General features: G+C 38.6%; 1 protein-coding gene across 1 annotated transcript in view; it reads left to right on the top strand.

Annotated features, from left to right (window-relative positions):
• The window catches only part of LOC101845911 (methyltransferase-like protein 24), a 37,142-nt gene extending 13,662 nt beyond the window's left edge, over positions 1–23,480 (top strand). The window contains exons 4-6 of the mRNA XM_005095570.3: positions 7,188–7,259; positions 14,098–14,272; positions 19,862–23,480. Coding sequence (XP_005095627.2) covers positions 7,188–7,259; positions 14,098–14,272; positions 19,862–20,158 — 544 coding nt within the window. The 3' untranslated portion in view covers positions 20,159–23,480. The remainder of the gene's footprint in view (positions 1–7,187; positions 7,260–14,097; positions 14,273–19,861) is intronic.
• The last annotated feature ends 547 nt before the right edge of the window (positions 23,481–24,027 follow it).

Raw genomic sequence — 24,027 nt, 5'->3', positions numbered from 1 at the left:
CTATCAAACTTACAACCAAATATACACCGACAACCAAATCGCCTCTGGGGGCAACTCCATTTTAATAAATAACCAAACACTACACAGACAAATACAACTAAACACAACATTTCAAGCAGTTGCGGTCAGGGTCACCCTACACCGTCCTATAACTATCTGTTCAATATACATCCCTCCAAATTATCCTCTATCTTTAAGAGAACTAATAAACCTCAGAGACCAGCTTCCACAACCCTTCATCATGTTGGGAGATTTTAATGCCCATAGCCCTCTTTGGGGAAATGAACCAACTGATACTAAAGGTAAAATCATAGAAGATTTCTTAATAAAAACCAATACTAGTATTTTTAACGACAATTCCCCAACATTTCAAAATTCAAATAACCTAAACTTTTCATCCATAGATTTAACCCTTTGTGATCCTGACCTAATTCCAGACTTTCAGTGGTCGGTCCTGGACAACCCACACGGATCGGACCACTTCCCCATCACCCTAATTCCAGACATTCCACACCGAACTCCTATCCCAGACCGTTTCAATCTTAAAAGAGCGGACTGGGATGGGTTTCACGTGGAATGTCTGGAGAAACTCAATCCATCTCAAACACAAACACAAACTTTTGAACGATTTCATGAAACCCTTCTCGAGATCGTTCAAAAACACATACCAAAATTATCCACCAAACCCCGAAAAAATCAATATTGGTTCACTGAAGACTGCCAAAAAGCTGTTGCGGCCAAAAAATCAGCTCTCATGAAGTTCGTCAACTCTAAAACTAACGAAGACTTCATTAATTTCAAAATTGCGCGAGCCCAAGCACGCAGAAAAATCAGGACAGCTTAGAAAACATCTTTTCGAAATTATGTCTCAAAAATCAACAACAACACACCAGTGCACAAAGTCTGGAAGATGATAAAGAAATTAAAAGGTACTAAAAAAGACACAATCAAACACATCCTTAAACCGAATAACTCCTTCGTAGAAACCGAAAAAAACAGTTGCTGACTGTATAGCATCAACTCTCTCCGGAAATTCCTCTACCCACAATTACAACCCTGATTTTTAAAAAAGTAAAAATGTCTTCTGAAAAGACAACTGTTGATTTTACCTCTTCAAATGAAGAACACTATAATTGCAGCTTTTCTCTTAACGAATTAAAATGTAATGTTGCAGAACTATCAAACACAGCTCCAGGCCCTGATCAAATACACAACGAAATCATCAAACGTCTTCCAGACGAAACACTCCTATTACTCCTTGATATTTACAATGAACTCTGGCATTCTCAACAATTTCCGAACAGTTGGCGTCTTGCCACTGTTATACCAATCCCAAAACCAGGAAAAGATCACTCTAACCCTTCAAACTACCGTCCCATAGCCCTTACAAACTGTTTCTGTAAACTTATGGAAAAACTTATTAACAAACGTCTAATGTGGTTTCTCGAAACCTCAAACTCCTTATCCAATTTTCAATGCGGTTTTCGCAAAAATCGCTCTACTATTGTGTGTGCGACAACCAGATTTATATTTGTTTGGAGAGAAAATTCCTGTTAAAAAACAAGCTCGTTTCCTGGGCGTAATCTTCGACAATAAACTTTCTTTCCTACCACACTTGAAAGACCTAAAGACGAGGTGTCAGAGTGCTCTCAACGCCCTAAAAGTATTATCCAATCCTGAATGGGGAGGAGATACTGAAATACTTCTTCAACTTTACCGTTCCCTTGTCCGTTCCAGGCTGGACTATGCCAGTCCTGTTTACGGATCAGCCAGAAAGTCTTACCTTAAAATTTTAGACCCTGTTCAGAACCAAGGCCTTCGCCTTGCCCTAGGCGCTTTCCGTACTTCACCTGTAGAAAGTTTACAGGCAGAAGCGCACAAACCATCTTTGGAACTTAGAAGGAAAAAACTCTCTTTGCAGTACGCTTTGAAACTTAGCTCAGTACCCCAAAACCCAGCCCACAAATGTGTCTTTGGCCTTCCCGAAGACCTAAAAACTCTATCCTCCTTAGGAAATAAAGTAAGCCCTTTCGGAATAAGAATCCAGAACGATCTCAAAGACATTGATTTTTCTGAAGACATAATCGAGCCCTTTGCCATGTCCAGCATACCTCCATGGCATTTAACCAAACCAAACATAGATACTAGTCTTGAAAAACACAACAAAAAGTCTACAGACAAAACAACATACTTAAACTCATACAAAGAGCTAATAAATAGATACCCTGAAGCAGAGAAACTCTTTACAGACGGATTCAAAAGTGACTCCTCAGTAGGAGCTGCTGCCCTTGCATCGCCACACAGCTTAAGCTTAAGGAATCTCCACCCAGAAGCTTCAGTCTACACTTCTGAGGCTACAGCTCTTGAAATGGCCCTAAATATTATAGATCAATCAACCAAGTCTACCTTACCTTCCTAATCCTTTCAGACTCTCTCTCTTGTCTGAAATCTTTAGAGCGCTCTGACACCTCCGACAACAGAATTTTGAAACTTATCATTAAACTGCATTTTCTACATCAGTCTGGAAAAACTATTACAATAGCTTGGCTTCCAAGCCATGTAGGCATTGATGGCAACGAAGCCGTTGACCAATTTGCCAAAGAATCTCTAAAACTACCTGAAAACAAAAATAGTAAAATCCCTTTCTCTGACATGAAACCGAAAGTAAAAGAACACATCACATCCTCCTGGTCCCAAATTTGGAATCAACAAATACACAACAAACTCCTTTACATTCAACCGAAACTTACACCCAGGAAACCAATTTCTCTACCACGAAGAGAAAAAGTAATTTTTACCGGACTAAAAATAGGACACACGCACGTCACGCACAAACATTTGCTGGAAGGAGAGGAAGCTCCTTTTTGCGTGGCGTGCAACACAGATCTCACAGTTCGGCACATCCTAATGGAATGTGTCGACTTTAATTATGTCCGTGATAAATATTTTAAGTGTAAAGATATTAAAACCCTTTTTGACATTATAGAACCTAGAAGAATTTTAAGTTTTATAAAAGAAATTGGATTGTTTAATAGAATGTGAAAATATATAGTTGCCGTTGTCGGTGTATATATACATACGGTGCATATATACATACACTGAAATTTGTATTGTATATACAAATGTAAATAAGCCTTTTCCATATTTACAAAAAATGTTTATAAATGTTTGTTCGTCTTTTTAGCATAATAGAAATAGTGTGATCGTTTGCGGTCGCGAGCTCCGAAAGAATCTTTATTAAAAACACGTCTGATTTTGTGGCGGTGAAACCTGATGGCGCTTAAATGACCAAAATTGTGTCGATAGTGCCGTAAAACATCTACCCAATCAATCAATCAATCAATCAATGATATTGATTCGGCTCTGAGAGCACGTTTCACGCGAACTGGCGGCTTTGGCGGCAAGCGGAATTGTGTCACCAAGGCTCGACTGGAAAATCAAGATCTGCTTTCGCTTTCATTACCACCCACAAGTTTGTCAGTAATTGTCTGATAACGCAACATTTATTGTAACATGCAGTATGCAGGTTCGGCATTGCAAACGTGGTGTGGCCATGAAAATAAATCAATATTTGTCACTGTGCTGTTACTTGTGGGGGTAAGACCAAAAAGAAATTTATGCAAGCGTCTTGTCGGGCTCGCCATTGTGACCGGTCATTAAACCTGCGCGCATTCTGAGCGCTTCGAAGTACAGGACTCAGGAATGGGGGGGGGGCGGGGGGGGATTGTTGATTTTTTTAAAAGACGCACTCGGGGATAGGGGGAGGACTGGACGCAACACCAGAGGGCAAACAAACTGAAACTGAAAGCAAATGTTTAATGTTTAGAATTTTTATTACTACCTGAAAAAGTCCTGATCTACAGCTCTCTGCAAAGTAAAGTGTGCGTTGGTGCAGGCCTTGTGTGAAATCAGGAAATAATTTTTTGTCTTTCACGTTTATTATATTGGCCTATATATATATAGTATGATATGAATCATGACAGTCGATTTTCTGGTTCTAGGCTCAAAACAATATTCCTTTTTATATAGTTTATATAGGCGAATATGATGAAGGGAATATATATATAAGTCGCACAAGACCCCAGGCGCCACCACTTTTTGTACGTAATCAAGATTGTAAATATTTGGTACGTGACTCTTACTTGAAATTGTCTCTCAGACCCTCAAATTGGTGTGAAATAACCTTGCTTTGATAAGTTGATGGTTTTTATTTCTGCATTCTAGGGTTCAACGGTATAATAATAATGGGTGTTTTGCGAAAATGGGCTTCTGTGGCGATCACCCGAAAAGTTCCTCCTTTTTTAGAATTCTGAGTTGAGACCCATGCTTTCTAGTACCTGATTTTGGGCCTAAATACCTGAAATTGACCCTGAATTTACTTGAAATGGGAACTTTTAGGAAGGTAGCCCTGATCATTAATCATAACAAATAATATATATGTGCTTCTGACGCACTGAAAACGAATTTTTGTATGCCAACGATATTTATCTTTATTTTGCATGATTTCCCTAATTTTTCAGTCATCTCCTGAGTTCAGGGCAGTAGCACTTAGTTGTAGCAGCTGTCTAGCCTTTAGCTACTGACCAGAAAACAGATTTTACAATAATCTCAAAGTCATTATTCTTGTGATTGAAAAGAGTAGGCTTTTCAGGCCATCATCCAGGCAGACTTCAAAAATAATTCCTACTTAAAGTTAAAAGAATGTAATGAGTGCATTTTTGTATTGATACTGAATCTGTGTAAGTTGGTGATCTGTCTGGTATGTTCGCCCAGAATGTCCCTCGTGAATCAATAAAGTTTATCTCATCTTCTTATCTTAAAACTGAAACCACTTTAGTGAGTACAAATATTTATGAGTATTTTCGAAAATGATACGTAGGCTAGTAGATAAAACAGTCTTGGTAAAAACCAACTGCACTGTGAGATGAAGATTTTACAGACAACTACTCCCTGAGCTCTAGCAGGAGTATGAAAAGAAGGAGGAGGAGATTGCTTTGATCCAAGTTTCAAAATTGCAATAGACGGAAAAAGACAGTGCATTGATCTAGAGACCAAAGTGTTCATTATTGAGGCAGTTGAGTGAAACTAAGTTTGACAAATGCTCAAGTACGTTGAGGTTTTGATCTTTCTTATTGTACCTCAAATAGGCATTCTTATAACTTATAACTCTGATTAGGGGGCTCTCATGGTCTTGAGGTTAAGGTGTTCGCCTCTCATTCAATAGGTTCTGGGTTCGAATCCTGATAGCGATGAAAAATGTTCTTCTCTAAAATTGTCCCCCTTTTCATCCTTTCCTGCACTCTAACAATGTTCTGTCGTCTGATTTCGTCTCCTCTGCTAGCTGCCCCCACACCCTCACCTCCTTTGCCCCGTCCTCTGGACTCCTGATTTTTTCTGCAGCCTTACCACTGCTAATTCTTGGCTCTTTCTTACTGCTGTTTTTCAGCCACACCCTTGATCTTGTGGTAGGAAAGATCTACACCTAACCTTTTCGGACAAGGGCGAAAAATCTTGGAGGTCCAAAATTGATAAGAATAGGCTTCAGCTGCCGTAGGGCAAAATTAAAAATTCCCTTTCAACTGAAAATGCGGCTCGCGGACGTGGCCTGGTTGGACTGAGAGCCGCAAAATACGGCTCGAGTGGCTCGTTATCTATTTCAGTCCAGTAATGAATAGATACAAAATTCTCGGCCCATCTATGTTTTCAAAATAATAGAATAGACTTCCTGTTAGCGGATACGAAAAAAAATATAGCACCGACTGACGATTTCCAGTCTCTTTTTTCTGTCCCCTTTGAAACACAAAAATGAAAAGAAAAGAGCTCCCCTGACTTCAGTATACAACTCATATTTTCACTTCTATGATAGGTACACATAAATATCTTTCAACATTTCTTTGCATTGCTTGAAACAACGTACCTGTAAAGTTTGAATGATGCTGTTGTTAATGCTTTTTTAGTTATGACCTTTCAAAGCTAGAAAATTGTTGACTCCATATGACTCCTTTTATATATTGCATAATCACTTTTAGTAACTCCAAAATAATACAATAAGAAAAAAATCTTCGATATTGCATCACCATCTGATAGATTACTTTTTTACCTTCCGTTTGATGTGCCATATGATACGGTATGTGTGTATTTAGTTGGATGTTTTGACATTTTTCTTTGGTGGGGTAGGAGGATAAAAATAGGTCAGGGAAAAGCCCTGGGCCAGTACTGGATTTTGGCCTGGTAGGATGAGAGTTAATGAATGTGTCATGCAGGATGAGAGTTAATTAATGTGTCATGCAGGATGAGAGTTAATTAATGTGTCATGCAGGATGAGAGTTAATTAATGTGTCATGCACGCTCATATGATCTTATGCAGTTGCAAGGGCTGTAAAACAGTTATCCCCCCAAAAAATGTTTTAATAAATCTTATTAGAGTTTTCACATAGTTTGACTGTAGTTTCATTGTTTCATAAAATATATATATAAGATAAGTTTGTAGACATGAAATTTTGTTCATAAATCAGTTATCATTAACGTTAGGTATTTCACAAAAGTAAACTAAAAATTGTTGCAAACATTTTTTTCTTCCTAGGTTACACTTTAAAAAAGGGTGCTAAATTTGTCAAGGCACTGTAAGTTATTTTGTTGTTTTTTTTAAAGGATAACATCAAGGCATCAGAATATTTTTTTCAAACTTTTAAAATACAGGCTGATAGGAATCAGACCTCTGTCAGTGTCACACATTTTCATACATTTTATGAAGGCTTTCTGAAAGACAATCAGAATTCTCAGGTGTTGAGCAGGGACTTCGCCATCGTGCACAAGAGACCCCAGTTCAATTCCGGAGTGGGGAGAATTTGTATCGGGTGTATCTCAGTCTTTCTTCTCTTCTGGGATTTTGTATTCCTCTCAATTCTGACAGACAGGGTCGAAGCCCGTTTCCTAAGTGATTAAGTGATCTAAATTGTGTGGATTCGGGTATGAAAACACCTACATTAAAAAAATATCTTTAAATGTTTTCCATAGAGTTTACTGGTCATAAGAAAAGATCCTTTTCAGCTTGTTTTATTCCTCCAAGTGCAAACTTTCTGTCTGAGCAACTCTGTTGTTGTCTGTATTTCGTTGCTCTTTTTGGGCGTGGTTAACACGAAAGATTAGTGTTGATTGTACATCCATCCTTGGTTTTCTTTTTGCAGAATTGACAATGACTTCAGCTTTGATGATGACATGGCGAAGCATGGTTGTGAAGTGTATTCCTTTGACCCCAGGTAAATTTTTTGTGAGTCTTTCTTTTTGACTCTGCTGTCAATACCATACTGAGATCATTTTGAAAACTAATGTAATCTCTTTTTCAATATCCTCTTTCTATGTCTCCTATCTTGGAAGTTTTGCTAGTGTCTAAAGGACATTTTAGCTTGTTAATGTGTCTGTAGCTCTGACAAAAAGAAAAAGAAGAATATCACACTGCTGCCACGGAAACAATGCTGTAAGGTCAGCCTAGATGGGAAGATAAGAAGGCAGATGAGTGGTACACATGTTATATTTCTGTGTGGCTAAGAGGAAACCTGCCAGAAGGTGCAGTAGGTTTTTCTTTTTAGTTATAATATCATTTTAAGATAAACCTAATATTTATCATAACACAGTTTTGTTAAGTATGGAAAGATAACCGTTTTTGTTTTTTTCAAATCCTAATTCAAAGGTCATTTCCTAAAAGAAATATTCTGCTACAGATAAAAAGTATCTGTAACAGTATAATACTTTTTTAGGAAAAGGCCTTTAACTTAGGATTTGCTAAAATCTGTACATCTGTCGCTGAATGACACAAATCTTCAAACAACCCCAGAACTGTAAAGTACAAAATAGAATTACATTTTGCTGCTTTCCCAGGGAAATTTCAATGGGCATGAACATTGTTGCAATAGAAAAGACTGAAGACATGTCCACCTTCTGATTCACTCTTTATGCAACCACATCATGGAAGTTTGTGAAGGCTCTTTTTTCAAAAGTTATCATTGGACCTTTTCCATAACTTTTAACAGAATGCTCCAATCACAACCAATTAAACCGCATCAAAATGTTGAAGAGAGATGGATGTTTTTAAAACTGAAAAAAGTATTTTTTAAATGTTCACCTTGCGAGGGATTTTCTTCATAGCCATACTATTTGATTTTAACCAAATTAACTTTCTTTTTTCTTTTAAAGTAAAGCTTTAGATAAGTAGTTTTTGGACCATAGACTATATTGAGACATTGTAGAGATATGACCCATAGTTTATTTTTGTAAGTTTACGCAATTTTTATGTTATAAAAATGATGTTATTTCCTTAAATTATGTATTCTACCTCAGTCGGTCAACGAATACCTTAAAGTCTTATTAGTGGGTGGTTGGCGGGTGCTTTGGTATAGTTTGCTCTTTCTTTCTTTTCAAACATCTATCGTCCTTATCTCTCCTCCTTCTTTTTTGTGTTTGTTACTCTCTCGTAACACCTCTAATCTGCGACACTTATGACCTTATTGTGTTGCAAGTGCCGTAAAACACTTACTAAAACTAAAACTAAAGTCTTATTACTGTGATGTCAAAGTTTGAGCACACTTTTTGAATACCCCTGGTTTCATTCAGATTGTGTGGATGGCTTTTCCTTGGATTTAAATTAGATGTATGGGGTCTTCTTATCATGCCAAAGTCAAATCTAGTGTCTGAGTAAAAGCTGTCTTCTCGTTGTTGCCACGCATTCGCTGTTTGTTTTTAGTTTCATTGCTTGTTTGCTTTTATTTTACAAGGTTTGTAGCATAAAATGTGTGCAACTTGTGATGTGATTTGTGATGCAAAGACAGTTTGTTTGATTCGAAGACCTGATTATTGATGTTCTTTTAAGGTTTGCATTGGTTATCAATGTTTTCTTGTCAGTTGTCATATCATCACACCACTCATTGTATGGGTAGGCTTATACTATGTGCATTGCGAAATGTTTCTGAATGTTCAGAACAATAGAGTCCATGAAAATAGAAGATAAAGAATGGTTGACTCCCTCTTACTTGAAAATTTTCAGTGCTTTTGAAACATAATGAAGAAAAGATGACTGTTTGTTTTGTTTGTTTTTGTAAAGTGTTTTACGGCGCTCACATAAGGTCATATGAGCGCACGGGACACACCTAATATTGTCAGTTGGTAGGAAATTTTGAATTTTGCCCGGGTGGCGGCCGAAGCCTACTCTTATCGATTTTAGACCACCAAGGGATCTTTAACGTGCACAACTTGCACACGGGCCCTCCGAGATTTTTCGCCCTTGTCCGAGAAGGCTATGTGTAGATCTTTTCTACCAGCAGATCAGGGGTGTGGCAGAAAGACAGCAGTAAGGAGGAGCCAAGGAGTAGCAGTAGAAAGGCTGCAGAAAGAGTCAGGAGCCAAGAGGAGGGGGGCAAAGGAGGTGACGGGTTAGGGGCAGAAAGTGGAAATGAAAGCAGACAACAGAACATTGCTAGAGAGCAGGAAAGGAGGTGAAAGGAGACAATTTTAGAGAAGAAAATTTTTCGGTCGCTACCCGGATTCGAACCCGGGACCTATGAATGAGAGGCGAACACCTTAACCTCTAGGCCACGAGAGCCCCCGATGACTGTTTAAAATTGCTTTTTATGTGGTTGAGACTGCATCTTAACATATGCTGTCTACTACGGATAAGTTAATGTCGTTAGGAGAATGAAAAAAAGATCAGCTCCGAAGTTGAACTTAACCGTCGGGACCACAAAGCAACCGGACAACACAGAATTTTCCCTTGCTCATAATTTTTAATGTAGTCCGCTATTGTGGTAAAATTGGTGACGACAGGAAAGGTTACTGAGTAGTATTTATTCATGTCATTACTCACCACTGACAGTACATGTATCTCTGCAAAAAAACTCGCTCTCTCACTGCGCTGATTACGTTGTATGCGCTGATTACGTTGTATTTCTGAGTACTGTAAAACTCACTTTTTGTCATGTTCTTTATTTTCACAATAATAAGATAAGATACATCTTTTTTGTCCAGATCCTGGCACATTGGTTTGGTGTTTCTCCACGTATGCACGGACGCACGCACGCACGCACGCACACACACACACACGCACACACACCCACTCACACACACGCAGGCTTACAGTCACATGCATAATGTAAATTAACAGTAATATTAACAATGATAATGTTAAGCTTGATACATACTCAGTATTCTGATTGTAACTCCATGTTATATTCTGATGCATGTTCAAAAAATACATCTCCAAAATCAACAGCCAGACACCACTCAATAAAGTTTTCAAAATTGCTAAAAAAATTCTTAGGTAGACGCACAGACACCATTCGGCACGTCCAGAGGCCGGATGGAACCACAGAAGAAACACAAGTAGACATCACAAACACAATAGCTACATCTCTCGCCAAAAACTCATCCCAAGCAAACTACAACACCACTTTTCAAAACATCAAAACTAACAGAGAAAAACAACACCTAAACGTCCACTCAAACAACACTGAAACCTACAACGCAGACTTCACAATAGACGAACTATCATCGTGCATCTCGGACCTGGGCGATACAGCCCCGGGACCGGATGACATCCTCAACAAGATCATTAGACACTTACCCTCAGAAACACTCACACTCCTATTACACATACGCACTCATTTCCGGAGTCTTGGCGTCTCGCCACTGTCATTCCAATACCCAAACCAAACAAAGACCACACACACGTATCCAATTACAGACCAATAGCACTAACGAGCTGTCTCTGCAAACTAATTGAAAAAATGATTCACAGGCGACTCATGTGGTTTCTGGAAACGACGGGCTCGCTGAGCGGTCTCCAGTGCGGATTCAGGAAAACTCGATCCACTCTGGATCACCTGGTCCGCCTGGAGACCTTTATAGGCGAGACGTTCGCTGAAAGAGGCCACATGATCGCCATATTTTTTTACCTAGAAAAAGCCTTTGACACAACCTGGAAGTACGGCATTCTTCGAGACCTGCATGCACTCGGCATACGCGGTCACCTCCCTGCGTTCATTGGCAACTTCCTGAAGAACCGTTCCTTCCAGGTTCGTGTCGGATCCTCCCTTTCAGACCCCCACCAACAGGAGGAAGGAGTCCCCCAGGGGAGCATCCTTTCTCCTCTCCTATTCGAAATTAAAATAAATTCCATAGTGAAAACCCTCCAAAACAGCATAGACAGCTCGTTATACGTTGACGACTTCTTGATATGCTGCCGATCGAAAAATCCTCATTTGAGATCTATGGAAAGGCAGCTGCAAACGCAGCTGCACAAACTTGAAACGTGGGCAAACAACAACGGTTTCAAGTTCTCCCCGTCAAAGACGGTTGCAGTACACTTCTGCCGAACAGGCAGACGTGTGCTGCAGCCGGATTTGACACTATACGGGGAAAGGATTCCCGTCCAGGACCAAGCTCGTTTCCTCGGCGTCATTTTCGACAAAAAACTCACATTCATACCACACATCAAAGACCTTCGTGTGAGGTGCCAGAAAGCGTTAAATGCTTTGAAAATTCTATCAAATCCGGAGTGGGGCGGGGACTCAAAACACCTTCTCCACCTGTACATCTCCCTTGTCCGGTCCAGGCTTGACTACGGCTGTCAAGTCTACGGATCGGCAAAACCACACGTCTTAAAAATACTAGATCCAATACAGAACCAAGGACTCCGCCTCGCTCTGGGGGCTTTCCGCACTTCTCCGGTGGAGAGCCTCCAGGCCGAGGCCAACATACCACCACTCTCACTCAGACGCACACAACTCTCACTACAATACGCAGTTAAACAGAGCTCAACACCGGAAAATCCAGCGCACAACAGCATTTTTAAAACAAATCCAGAAACCATAAACAAATTCCTAAACAACGAAAAACTCATCAAACCCTTCGGCCTCAGAATCCTTGAGGACCTCAAAAACTTAAACTTTTCCAAACAAGACTTCCAACAAATTCTTTTCCCCGACCTCCCTCCGTGGCACCTCACCAAGGCAAAAGTAGACTTACAGCTGACCACACACACAACAAACAAAGCACAAACACCAAAACTTTTCAAGCAGAATACAAAAAACTAATAGATAAATACCCCGTGCAGAGCTCATCTTCACAGATGGCTCCAAAAAAGACAATGAAGTGGGCGCCGCAGCCCTATCTTCCAACAGTACACACCAGAGGAGACTCCATCCTGAAGCCTCCATTTTCTCCGCAGAGGCCACTGCCATTGACATGGCACTGGACTCTGTAGAAAATTCTCCTAACAAATCTTTCCTTATCCTTTCTGACTCTCTGTCTTGCATCATCTCACTCACAAACTACACACTCTTACACCCAAAAATAGTTAGGCTGCAACAGAAAATCCACACACTATCCGAAACAGGAAAAAACATCATGTTCGCATGGATACCCAGCCATGTGGGCATCCGAGGAAACGAGCAGGTAGACGACCTGGCGAAGAAAGCTTCATCCCTTCTGCTGGGATCAACGACAAACACTCTCCCACAGACTGACTTTAGAAATAAAGTCAAAAAGTACACCTCCAGTCTGTGGGAGAGCCACTGGGAAAACCAGAAAAATAATAAACTATATGAAATAAAACCCAAACTAGAACAGCGAAATCCTTCGGACCTCTCCAGAAGAGACGAAGTCATTTTTACTCGATTGCGCATCGGACACACGGCCCTGACCCACAAATACCTCACCCACAAATACCTCCTACAGGGAGATGAGAAGCCGTTCTGTGTTGGATGCGACACAGATTTTACCATTAGACACATTTTAACAGAATGTCTAGACTTTGGAGAGATCCGAAGGAAATATTATAAATGCAAGAAATTGCAGGATATTTTTTCCGTCGTTGTTCCCAGCAGAATTTTAAATTTTATAAAGGCCATTGGCCTTTATGGCGAGTTGTAGAGTGAATTTGATATTATTTAAAATTTTTATTGTTACTTAAAAGAGTTTTAAATCACAAATGTATTTACACCGAATTTAAATATTTTAACTTTTTAGCATTTTAAAGTAAATTAGTTAACTAGTCGTGAAGTAAACTTTTGCAAAAGTGAACAACTTGTGTTTCGCGCGCTCATATGACCTTAGCAGTTGCGAGCGCCGTAAAACCTTATACTATACATACATTTGACTCCCTTAATCCACCTTTTATGTGGCCTACCTTTTCCTTTATATAGCCTGAGGATTTGGTGTTTATAGGCTCTCGAGACTTGCTGGCAAGATGACATTCGTTACAGGTGGCCAAATCATTTTATTCTCGTTTTTTTTAATGAAATGTAAGTGGGGCTTGGTTCCAATAATTGCTCTTACTTCTTCATTTTTCAGTCTGTCTCTTCTTGTGATGTTTTTAGGGCCTTGCAGAGATATTTCATCTCGCATACACAGTGATTTTGCTTTCATGGGTTTTACTCAATGTCCAGGTGGCATAATGTTGATATAAATATTGAAGGGTTAAGCTATCTCTTTGTGTCCATGGAGATGTTTGAATGAGATAGAAGGGGTGCGAAATGATAGGTGATGGTGTTGGCTTTTTCAGTTCGCATTTTTACATTTCTCTGTCTATGGATCCATTTACAAAAAAATAATGGTGCCAGGATATTTAACTCTGACCTGTTTTAGTTGTTTGCTATTGACGTGAATGTTCAGTGGACTATGGCTTCGGCGAACTTTCATTACTTTTGTTTTTAATGTGTTTATTCTCATTCCAAATTGCTCACAGCTGTTCTTCAGTTTCATGCTGTAATTTTTTAGGATTTGGGGATTTGGAGGAATAAGACATTGGTCATCTGCAAACTGAAGTTCATTCAGGCTTTCTGAGCTTTGGTTTTGCATCTTACGTTATTGTGTCCTTACCATATGTTATGAAAAAGAGGGCAGATAGAAACGTTTCCATGTCATACTCTTTATCTTACTTCTAATCTGTTTGTGTTTCCTTCTTGTGTTTTTACTGAGCTTCTGCAGTTCAACAGCCAAAGCTAAGCACATTGTGACCCTGCTACTGTTATCTCCCTCTGTTTGTTCTATATTGTACAAGTGACATCTGTTTAAAGCTCTACGGTTATGTTTTCTTCTTTGTTTCAGCATGGGAGTGGAAGATCACCAACGGTCAGAACGGGTACATTTCTTCAACATGGGCCTAGCTACCACTGACAGTGACAGTTTTGAGCCTGTGATGGATACATACACATTCAACAAACATCAGAAATGGAAAATTAGGACCCTTTCATCCATTAAAAAAATGCTTGGACATGAGAATGTAAGTTTTAAAAGATTTACTCCCCCCGCACCCACCTCCCTCTCCCAGTTAAAAAGATGTAGGCCTACATACATGTATATGAGGAAGATAAAGTACTGGTACCCATTCTGATCAGTTTCCTTTGCTGTGCTGTCACCTCAGCTTTGATAAAATGATGGTTTGTTCGCTCTGGTCATTTTATTTTCTTGGAAGCAAGATTTAGCATCAGCTCATCTACAGGAGTCTTACCTCTTTAACAAAATTCAAACTAGCACTTAAAACGCATTTTTTTCAGCCCAGCTTCAATCTGTAATTTCCGACATTCTCAATACAAATACTTTTATGTTCTCTCAGTATCTATTTATATGTTCTCTCGGTATCGGTTATTTCTGCTGTTCTGTTCTGTAACAATTTATGACTGTGTGATGTCATCAATGTATATGAAGGTGTCTGTGTAAGTTTTTTTGGGATGTCTTTACTCAAGGATGTACTGGAGAGAGAGAGAGAGAGAGAGAGGGAGAGAGAGAGAGAGAGGGAGAGAGAGAGAGGGAGGGAGGGAGGGAGAGAGAGAGAGAGAGATGTACGCTGCACATGGCCGCTTTTAACGACAAGGGGCTAACCCAGATTTTGCTGTCCCCGTAGAATTATGCACATTTAGAAGGCCAAATTATGCACACAAAAATTCCAAATTATGCAAGTTACCGTAACACCATTCGCGACATGTTTTGCACTTTTTCAACACGAATTTTCATGATTTTCATGTCTTATGTACAGAAAAATTTAAAACAGAACCTATCAGTAATTTGTTGTGTATTTGGAAAGAAAACAATACACATCAGTAAAAAAAAAAACACAAAAAAAACAACCAACCAAAAAATCTAATCTCTGTAACTTTCAGCTGTAGATCTAGATCTACAGAGGAAAGAAAAATGTAAAAAAAAAAAAAAGGGACATCTGGACCTCTGATGCTGGCACATTACTAAAACCAGGGACACCTGTCAAAACATGAAACCTGCCAAACATGAAACATCAGCAGACATGAGGAACAACAACTTTTGATGGATTGCAAAATTGAACATGCTATAGGAACAAAATCCCAACCCATAACCAAGATCTTCTAACAAGGGAAATAACCAACTTTTCACGTAACTGAGACCTATTACGGTGATTATTTCCCTTAGTCAAATAGCGAGGCGTTGATTAATTGTTTTGTGAAAAAAAAAGGTTTAAAAAACGTGAAAAAACGCGGGGAATCCAAAATTATGTAAATGTTGCAGAATTACACGAAAAAACGCGGCCGCGTTTACCTACACCAAAAGTGGGCATTTCCCTACCTATAGGAGAAGTTTGGTTTCATTGTTGTGTATATTTGTTTGGTTATAGAGAAAACTCTCCTTGTCTTTCAAAGAAACTGAACATGGGGCAGACACTTTACCTTCGATTTTCAAGAAACAGCATTTTTCGGGATAGCCGTGCTTAAAAGTGACCATATGTTCTTTGTATTATTGTACAGCACATTGAGCACTTCTTTGTTGAAATGCGCAATATAAAAATGCAATTTATTATTATTATTATTAATATTATCATTATTATTATTATTATTATTATTTTCATAATCACTTGCAAAAAATGGTTTGTGTCAGAAGTTGGTTAATGGTTGATCTCAAGTCCCCAGAAACTGAGATATTAACTTGTTATTTTCTATCCTTTCCTGCTCTACCTTTTGTGCCTTTAGAACTCTAAGCAGAGCAGTTCCTTTGACTAATCTGAATTTGAGTAAGGTTTCAAAATATTTTTTTACAATTTTTTTGGTCCCCTATCCCTCTTTCAGGTGTCATGATCATATTTATATCTTACTTTACTTACTTTTTACTTTTTCATCCTCTGTTGCCGTTAAGCGTCGAGGGGAGATGCAGTTTTCTATGGTAGACCAGCTCCGCAGCTCTTTCAGTTGTGATGTTATGTTTATTTGTATCAGACCATCGTAGGGGGGCTCTCGTGGCCTAGAGGTTAAGGTGTTGACCTCTCATTCAAAGGTCCCGGGTTCGAATCCGGGTAGCGACCAAAAAATTTTCTTCTCTAAAATTGTCTCCTTTCACCTCCTTTCCTGCTCTCTAGCAATGTTCTGTTGTCTGCTTTCATTTCCACTTTCTGCCCCCACCCCCTCACCTCCTTTGCCCCCTCCTCTGGGCTCCTGACTCTTTCTGCAGCCTTTCTACTGTTACTCCTTGGCTCCTCCTTACTGCTGTCTTTCTGCCACACCCCTGATCTCCTGGTAGGAAAGATCTACACCTAGCCTTCTCGGACAAGGGCGAAAAATCTCGGAGGGTCCGTGTGCAAGTTGCACACGTTAAAGATCCCTTGGTGGTCTAAAATCGATAAGAGTAGGCTTCGGCCGCCACCCAGGCAAAATTCAAAATTTCCTACCAACTGAAAATATTAGGTGTGTCCCGCGCGCTCATATGACCTTATGCAGTTGCGAGCGCCGTAAAACACTTTACAAAAACAAACAAAAGACCATCGTATGGAAATGAATAAGTACAATAATCCTTCAACACTAAGATGGAACTATAGGAGAATGTATGAACAACAATGAATAGATGTGTTCTTTAGTATTTTATATTGAATTCATTTAATTTGTTTGGTGGTTTGTTTGTTTTTTAGGTTTTATCACCTATATTAGAACACTTCAGTCTGTCCTTGATGGGGGGGACCACATACCCCTTTCCCACTCTACTCGCTCAAAGAGGCTAGATTATAAAGCTATTTATGTCGCAGCATGGTGGAATATATCAGGCACTCATCAAAGTAATGAAATTGAAGAAACCAACATTTTTTGGGCAATTTTTATCGAATTTCTTTGTTTTAGCTCAGGAGCTTTTACGTCCACTTAACAACGTATTTCTGTATTGATTTTTACCTAAAGATGTTAATGAAAGGCACAAATGATGTCAGTTTGCAGTTTCCATGCACACTCAAGCTTTGGAAGTCACCAAACTTTGTCCTGCCAAGACATATATATTTTTTCCACCAAAAGCAGAACAAAAGAACAAGCTTTAGGATGATATCAGTATCCAATAACTCCATATTCCTTAGAAAATGACAGATATCCAAAGAAATGTTACATGCAATTATATCCTTCCTGTGAACTGGGCAGAGTCAACTGGGCTACAGAAGTTAAAAACCTATTATTTTCCCTGGTTTTGGATATGCCTGGTTTTCTCAAAAATGTTAGAAGTAATAGATTCTTTCTCAGTGAAGTAAAAGTAGACTTGTTGACCATTCTGTGCTGAACATAGAGGAAAAAGTCTGTCGCAAGTATGTTTTCTCTCTTACAATTCCGTGTCAAGAAACAGCTGAATATATCACCAACCTCCCACAGTATTGGAACAGAAGAGTCATAGCTTTGTTAAAAACCCATAGCCTTCTATTAAATAACAACCTCTATCTGTGGAAATTAACTAATTTGCCCTTATGTGAGAGGTGTAACTCTCATGCAACTGAAGAAGAATTTTACTTGATTTTCTACTGTTCACACTTTGTCCATCAAAGGAAATTGTTAATCCCTCCCAGCCTGACTCAGCTCAGTGACAGAAATATGCAATGTTTGACCCATGATAAGAGATATGTGCACAACCTGTACTTATTCATTACGGAAACTTTTCTTATCAAATGAGTGTTTTATATAATGTGATGTGGGACAATGACCTTAAACACTGAATAAACTTACTTACTTAAAACTCCATATTCCTAAAATTGAGGAGCGCCTGATTCCTCTGTGTTGTGACATATCTGTGTGTCAAAGACTCTATCAATTAGAAAAGGTAAGATTGAGTCAATAGTGCTGTAAAACACCTACTCAAACTCAAAAGAAAAGATAAGTAAAAAATCACAGGGGGGCCGCTTCTGTCTAATAATAGATGGTAAAGTTTTACATGTATTGGAATATTAAGTATCCTGTCCTGGCAAGAAAGTAGACAACAGTCATATAGCTTGTTTGTGGTCAAAATATTTAATTGTAATTGTGATTGATTGTTGAATTTGATCAGATGAAATACAGGGTGATCCAAAAAAAACAACTAAACTACTTTTTTTTGTAAATAGTTTCCTCCACACCGAAGTATTGTGTTTCAAATTTGTACACAACATTTTGGAGTCAAAAGGAATTTGACTGATAATAATTTTAGAAAAATCCACAATAGATTTTCTCTACATGTCGCATAAAAAACAACAACCCATTTTTACCTATTTTCTCATGTTTGTTGCATGACGCACTAGTTCGTATTAGACCTACCACTGAAAGTCCCAACGATTGTGCCATATTGCAAGCTACAGTAGTCTAACAGGCCAACAGAAGTTTGCAGATAGTTTTTCTCAAGTTTCCTTTGCCTGTTAAGATCATGGTTACGATAACTAAAAAGCAGAGAGCATTTTGTGTTGAATATTTCCTCACCACCAACTCATTTCATAAATTCCGTGTTAAAGTATCCTTAACCCTTTGCAGTCACTTGGTACAATAATGCGCCAGTTAAAATTATCCGTTCCGGCTGTGCCGAGCTCGAGAAGTCCGTTGCAGTCACTCTCTTGGCTGGGTGACCAGATGGGGTATTTTGTACTGCTGGCCGTGTTACTGCAAAGTGTTAAGGCTACCTTTGATGTCATGGGTGAAAATGGTCTATCTGTTAGGACCTGTAGAGAATCAGAACTAAAAATTCCCATACTAAATTACCACTTCAGGTCAAACACACACCGTTCGCAGCCCTTTAAATGTCATCAGGGTGCAGGATTCAGTAGATGAGACGTCTGTCCATAGACAATTTCTTCAGCTAAGACTTTCCTTTTATCTCAACGGTTTGCATTATCAAGGTAGATTTTCATGACGACTGTGCCATTTTCCTGTTCGTGAAGCTGACATGGATCAGAGGATAGCAATATGTTCTTGATTCCTACCATCGTATTGAAAAGCGTGAACATTTCCTCTACGACATTTGCTTTCTTGGCAAAGTCCAACCAAGGATATGTTAGCTCCACAAATGCTCTTTATTTGGACAACCTCACCCTACCCTCTATTGTCTTTAGAAACAGCTCCATACTGTAAGGTGTACAGTGTATGTGGCTTTGAATACTCATTGTTGGTTGGATCCTTGTGTTTGGCCACCGCTGAATATTTCGAATGACGCGTTAAAATGTGTCCAGTCTAAAGAAGGACATATAGAGCACTGGTCCTCGGAATTCCATAATTTTACAAATATTTTTTCTAACTCTGTAAGAGAACAGAAGTATTGTTAAAATGATACAGGGATGGAAAGATTAGGTTTTAGAAAGAAAAGGAAGTAAAAAACAAACGAATTATTTCATGACTCTCCTTACAAGATCTTTTAAATTGGTGCATTTTGCGTTTTAGGTGGTTTTTGTAAAAGCCATTTTCGGTTTGGAAAACATCTTTTTTCTTTATGAATTTTATGTCAAACAAATTCCTTTAGGATGAATTATGTCTGTTCCAAAGTTCGACATTCTTAATCTAGTACAAATTTTGTGCGCAATATTCAGGAAAAAAAGGATCACCCTGTATTTTAAAAAATTGTATGTGCTTTTTTTTTACATCAACAGAGAGCCATTGATATTTTGAAGATTGACATCGAATCGTATGAATGGGCAGTAATGAATCAAATACTGAAAGATGGACTCATGGACTCTGTTCGGCAGTTTCTCCTTGAGTGGCATATTTTTCCTAATGAGCCCATGAGATGTGACTTCAAGCAGATGTATGAAACATATATGGAATTGAAAAAGATTGGCTTTCGACAGTTTCACAAGAATGGATTTCAAAGGTACCACAGTTTTGAGTACTTCAATTCTCAACTTGACGAATCACTGGTAAATACTATGTTCAAAGAAAAAGAGTAGTTTTTCCAATACGTTTGGAACAATCTTACTGTTGTGCTCATAAAGGCCTTTTTTTTTTTTTTAAAGTCAAAGTAGGACTTGCTTAGCGCAGACTGTACATAACTGTTCTTGCTAACAGAGGGTCCATGCTTGACAACTTTGTATTAAGTGAGGTCAACTGTGTGTGAATTGAAAGTTTTATACGTTTTATTACGACTTGATTCATTCTTACTTTAGCAGGATTTCTGCTTTCTGTTTCCATGTATTGTTCAACGTCTTATATATAGAACTGCTATTCATGTAATATTTGAATGTGTTGACCATTAGATACGACAGTAACCAGTAGAGCTGTGCCAATTTGACTTCACTATTTGACAATCATGATTTTTGCCCTGTTCACAGCTATTCGAAGCATGGCAGTGCCATTCGAATGCCGTGTGATTTTTTAAAAACAGATAATTGATTTTTGTCTCATTTTTCTCAAATGTAGTAAAATTGGAGCATATTATATATCTAAAATCATTTTGATATACAAAAATACTCTTTATTTGATGGTTACAAGACAGAGTGAAAAGAGGAGCCAACAAAAGTTATAAAACATTCCTCTCTTACAATTCAATATTCACTCGTCTCACCATGGGTAACTCAAGCAAGGGCACTTGACTATTGATGCGCAGCGAATTTTTTTTGTCCCATGAAGATAGCTGTCGCAATGAGCTCCCCTTCCCTTATTCGAAATTCTAAGCACATAACATTGCACTGTCTGTGACAACAATACACACACACTCAGTGACTGGCGTTGAATAGCGGAAGTTAGACCTGGACTTTGGGCTTATCATATTTAAGAAAAAACAATTCGACGGCTCTGTGAATAACGGAAGTTAGATCTGGGCTTGTCATGTATAAGAAAAAAAAATTCGACGGCGCTTCGAATAGCAGAAGTTAGATCTGGGCTTATCATATACGGAAAAAAATATTTGACGGCGCTGTGAATAGTTAACAAATGTTGAATAACGAAGTTTGGTCTGGGCTCATGACGTATAAGAGAAAAACATTTGACGGCGCTATGAATAGTTAGCGAATGTTGAATAGCGGAAGTTAGGTCTGGGCTTATCATATATATAAGAAAAAACAATTTGGCGGCGCTTCGAATAGCAGAAGTTAGGTCTGGGCTTATCATATAAGAAAAAAAACATTCGATGGCGCTGTGAAAAGTTAACAAATGTTGAATAGTAGAAGTTTGGTCTGGGTTTATCATATATAAAAAATACACCAATTCGACAGCACTTCGAATAGCGGAAGTTATGACTGGGCTTATTATTTATAAGGAAAAAAAAATTCGACAGCGCTGTGAATAGTTAGCAAATGTTGAATAGTGGAAGATAGATCTGGGCTTATCCTTATCATATATCGAGAAAAAAAAATCGACGGAGGTATTCGAAGGGCATGAATAGTGAGTTCACGCTTTGAAGCTTCCATGAATTTTTGTTTCCTCAAAATCGCACAGCACTAGTAACTCAAGCCTGGAAACTGGAAAACAACATTTTAGGCCTTATATTTTTGTTCCACCTGATATATTATTACCCTCCAAAGGATGTAAAAGTTAATTCAAGATAATGATATGAATGCAGTGAAGTGAGAAAAGGAAGCTCAGCCTGCAGCTGGGATTTTTGTGGTGAGGTCTCTACTAAGAATCCTACATCTAGATTCTACTTAGGGATTCTATAATGGAATGTATCTTTTTAATTCTATGTTGTGCCTTTACATAGGAAAAAGGCAAAGGGGAAATAGAGTGTAGCTGTTTGTACAGGTGGGTGTCTTATACAGGTGACGGTCTTGGCAGGTTCGACTGTATTTTGAAAAATTCAAGGGAGGAGATGAGAAGTAGTTTGGACAGGTGACTGTCTTGGACAGGTGGCTGTTAGAGCAAGTTTTACAGTATGATTATATTGTCAGAGTTGAAAAATGAAGGACATGTTTTACTAGAGACTTGTTGCAGGTTGACTTCATGACATACATCAATTCTATCTTGGACGCTAGTTCGTAACCTTGCATTCAAGAGTGAAAGAGAAGCCACAGTGTTAAGTCTGCAGCAGTTTCAAGAAGAAGAGGAATGTTTAAAATTCTTGAAATTTAAATAGTTGTAAAACTCAAATTACTGATTGTTTTAGTTCTAATTAATTGCCAGCGGGTATCAAATGATAATTCTATTTTCAATATTAGTTGTGTTACTTTCAAGATTATATGTGTATGTATCTTGTCATTTCCTTGCCTCATAAATGCTTTGTTGTTACCGTTAATTCTGTTACTTGTATAATGCACCATAATACTCATCGCACACTGGCGCTCTTCCGTCCGACTGTTCTTGTCAGCTGCACATGACGTTATCTGAAATATTTTTATGTGCACTATTTATTCTTTTAGATAAACTAGGATTTCAGTCTTTCTTACTCCGAGCTGAGAGGTGTGTGGAGAGACCTGGAAGTAAATCCCTTGTTTCCACCTGCGTGTCTTTTACACTTAAAACTGGTTCCAAACCCAGAACATTTGGTGTGCTAGCTTAGCTCCTTACCATGAGTTACTGAAGTCTGTCGTGTAACAATTGGGCTCCTTGCCTTTGCACCAGGTGGGTGTGAATTTGATTCCTGCTGGAATGTTGAATTCCTCTCAGCCCATGTTGGTGCTCACAGGCATGGTCAAAGTAGCCCATTTTCTCTCTATATTTGGGCTAAATTGTGATGATGAGGGTGTCAAACACTTACCGTAACAATTTTTTTAAAGTTTATCTCGAGATCAAATTTGTCCCTTTTTTAAATTGGTCAGTGAAAATGTTGACAGTCAAGGTAATCTTTTCGTGATATCTTAGAAATCCTGTTTGCATAATCAGTATTTTTGTTTATATTTCTAATGATAATGTCAGAGTCTAAAAACAGCAATTCCCTTTGGTCTGGAAAGTTTCTCCAGTACTGTGTCACTTAATCATTTTCCTTTTCGCATAATGAGAGTTTGTTCAATTTCAACGAGTATGCAACTATCATGCCTTACAAATATTGAAACTTGCTCTAATGACCTCCCCAAGACAATCACCTTTGCAAATAATCACTTCTTACCACCCCCCCCCCCCCCCCCCTCTGCATTTTTGGGTATCATTATATATAATGAATCCAATCTAGAGGGTCTCTTGTCTCAGATGACCAGTTTTCCCCTCAACAATGGACAAACAGGTTAGACTGTACTGTCAAAATTGTCAAAGACAGCCTCCCATTGTTGAGAAGACAAGTGGGTGTCTTAGACAGGTGGTCTTGTTGAATATTATCATTAGTAAAAAAAAAAAAAAAAAAAAGAAAACATACAAGAAAGGAACTGGGAAGTGGCCATTTTTACAGGTGCTTGTACATCTACTTTTGGAAATATTTATTGTATGCCACATCATATATTTGATCATAATTCATGCCTTTCTCTGAACCTGGCTTCAATGTGACAATCTGATTCTGCCATGAAGGGACAAGCTATTCTTTGAATTCTTAATCTTTCCCAGTTGCATCTGCCAGAAAAAACACCCAACTATACTTAAAAATGCATTTATCTTATTTCTGTTTTAAGGATGGTTCTATCCATAACACTGCATAATAAGTGCTGCATATAATCACGGTTACTGAATTTTTTAAATCATCAAAAGTGTCAAATATTTTCATCATCATCAATGCCTTTCACCCCTGGCAGGGTATAGGCCACATACAAGCTCCTTCAATTTATCTTTGTCCTGAGCCATCCTTCCAAGCTCGTTCCAAGTGAGCTTTATCTCTCTCATGTCCCTTTCCACGCATCTCCTCCATGTTTCCCGTGGCCTACCCTTGCCTCGTAATCCAATATTTTACCATGGTCTAGTT

Source organism: Aplysia californica, unplaced genomic scaffold, assembly GCF_000002075.1.
Source record: "Aplysia californica isolate F4 #8 unplaced genomic scaffold, AplCal3.0 scaffold00107, whole genome shotgun sequence".
In the NCBI taxonomy this organism is placed as follows: Eukaryota; Metazoa; Mollusca; class Gastropoda; order Aplysiida; family Aplysiidae; genus Aplysia; species Aplysia californica.
Note: the sequence above shows the minus strand (reverse complement) of the source record. Positions and strands in the feature narration are given on the sequence as shown.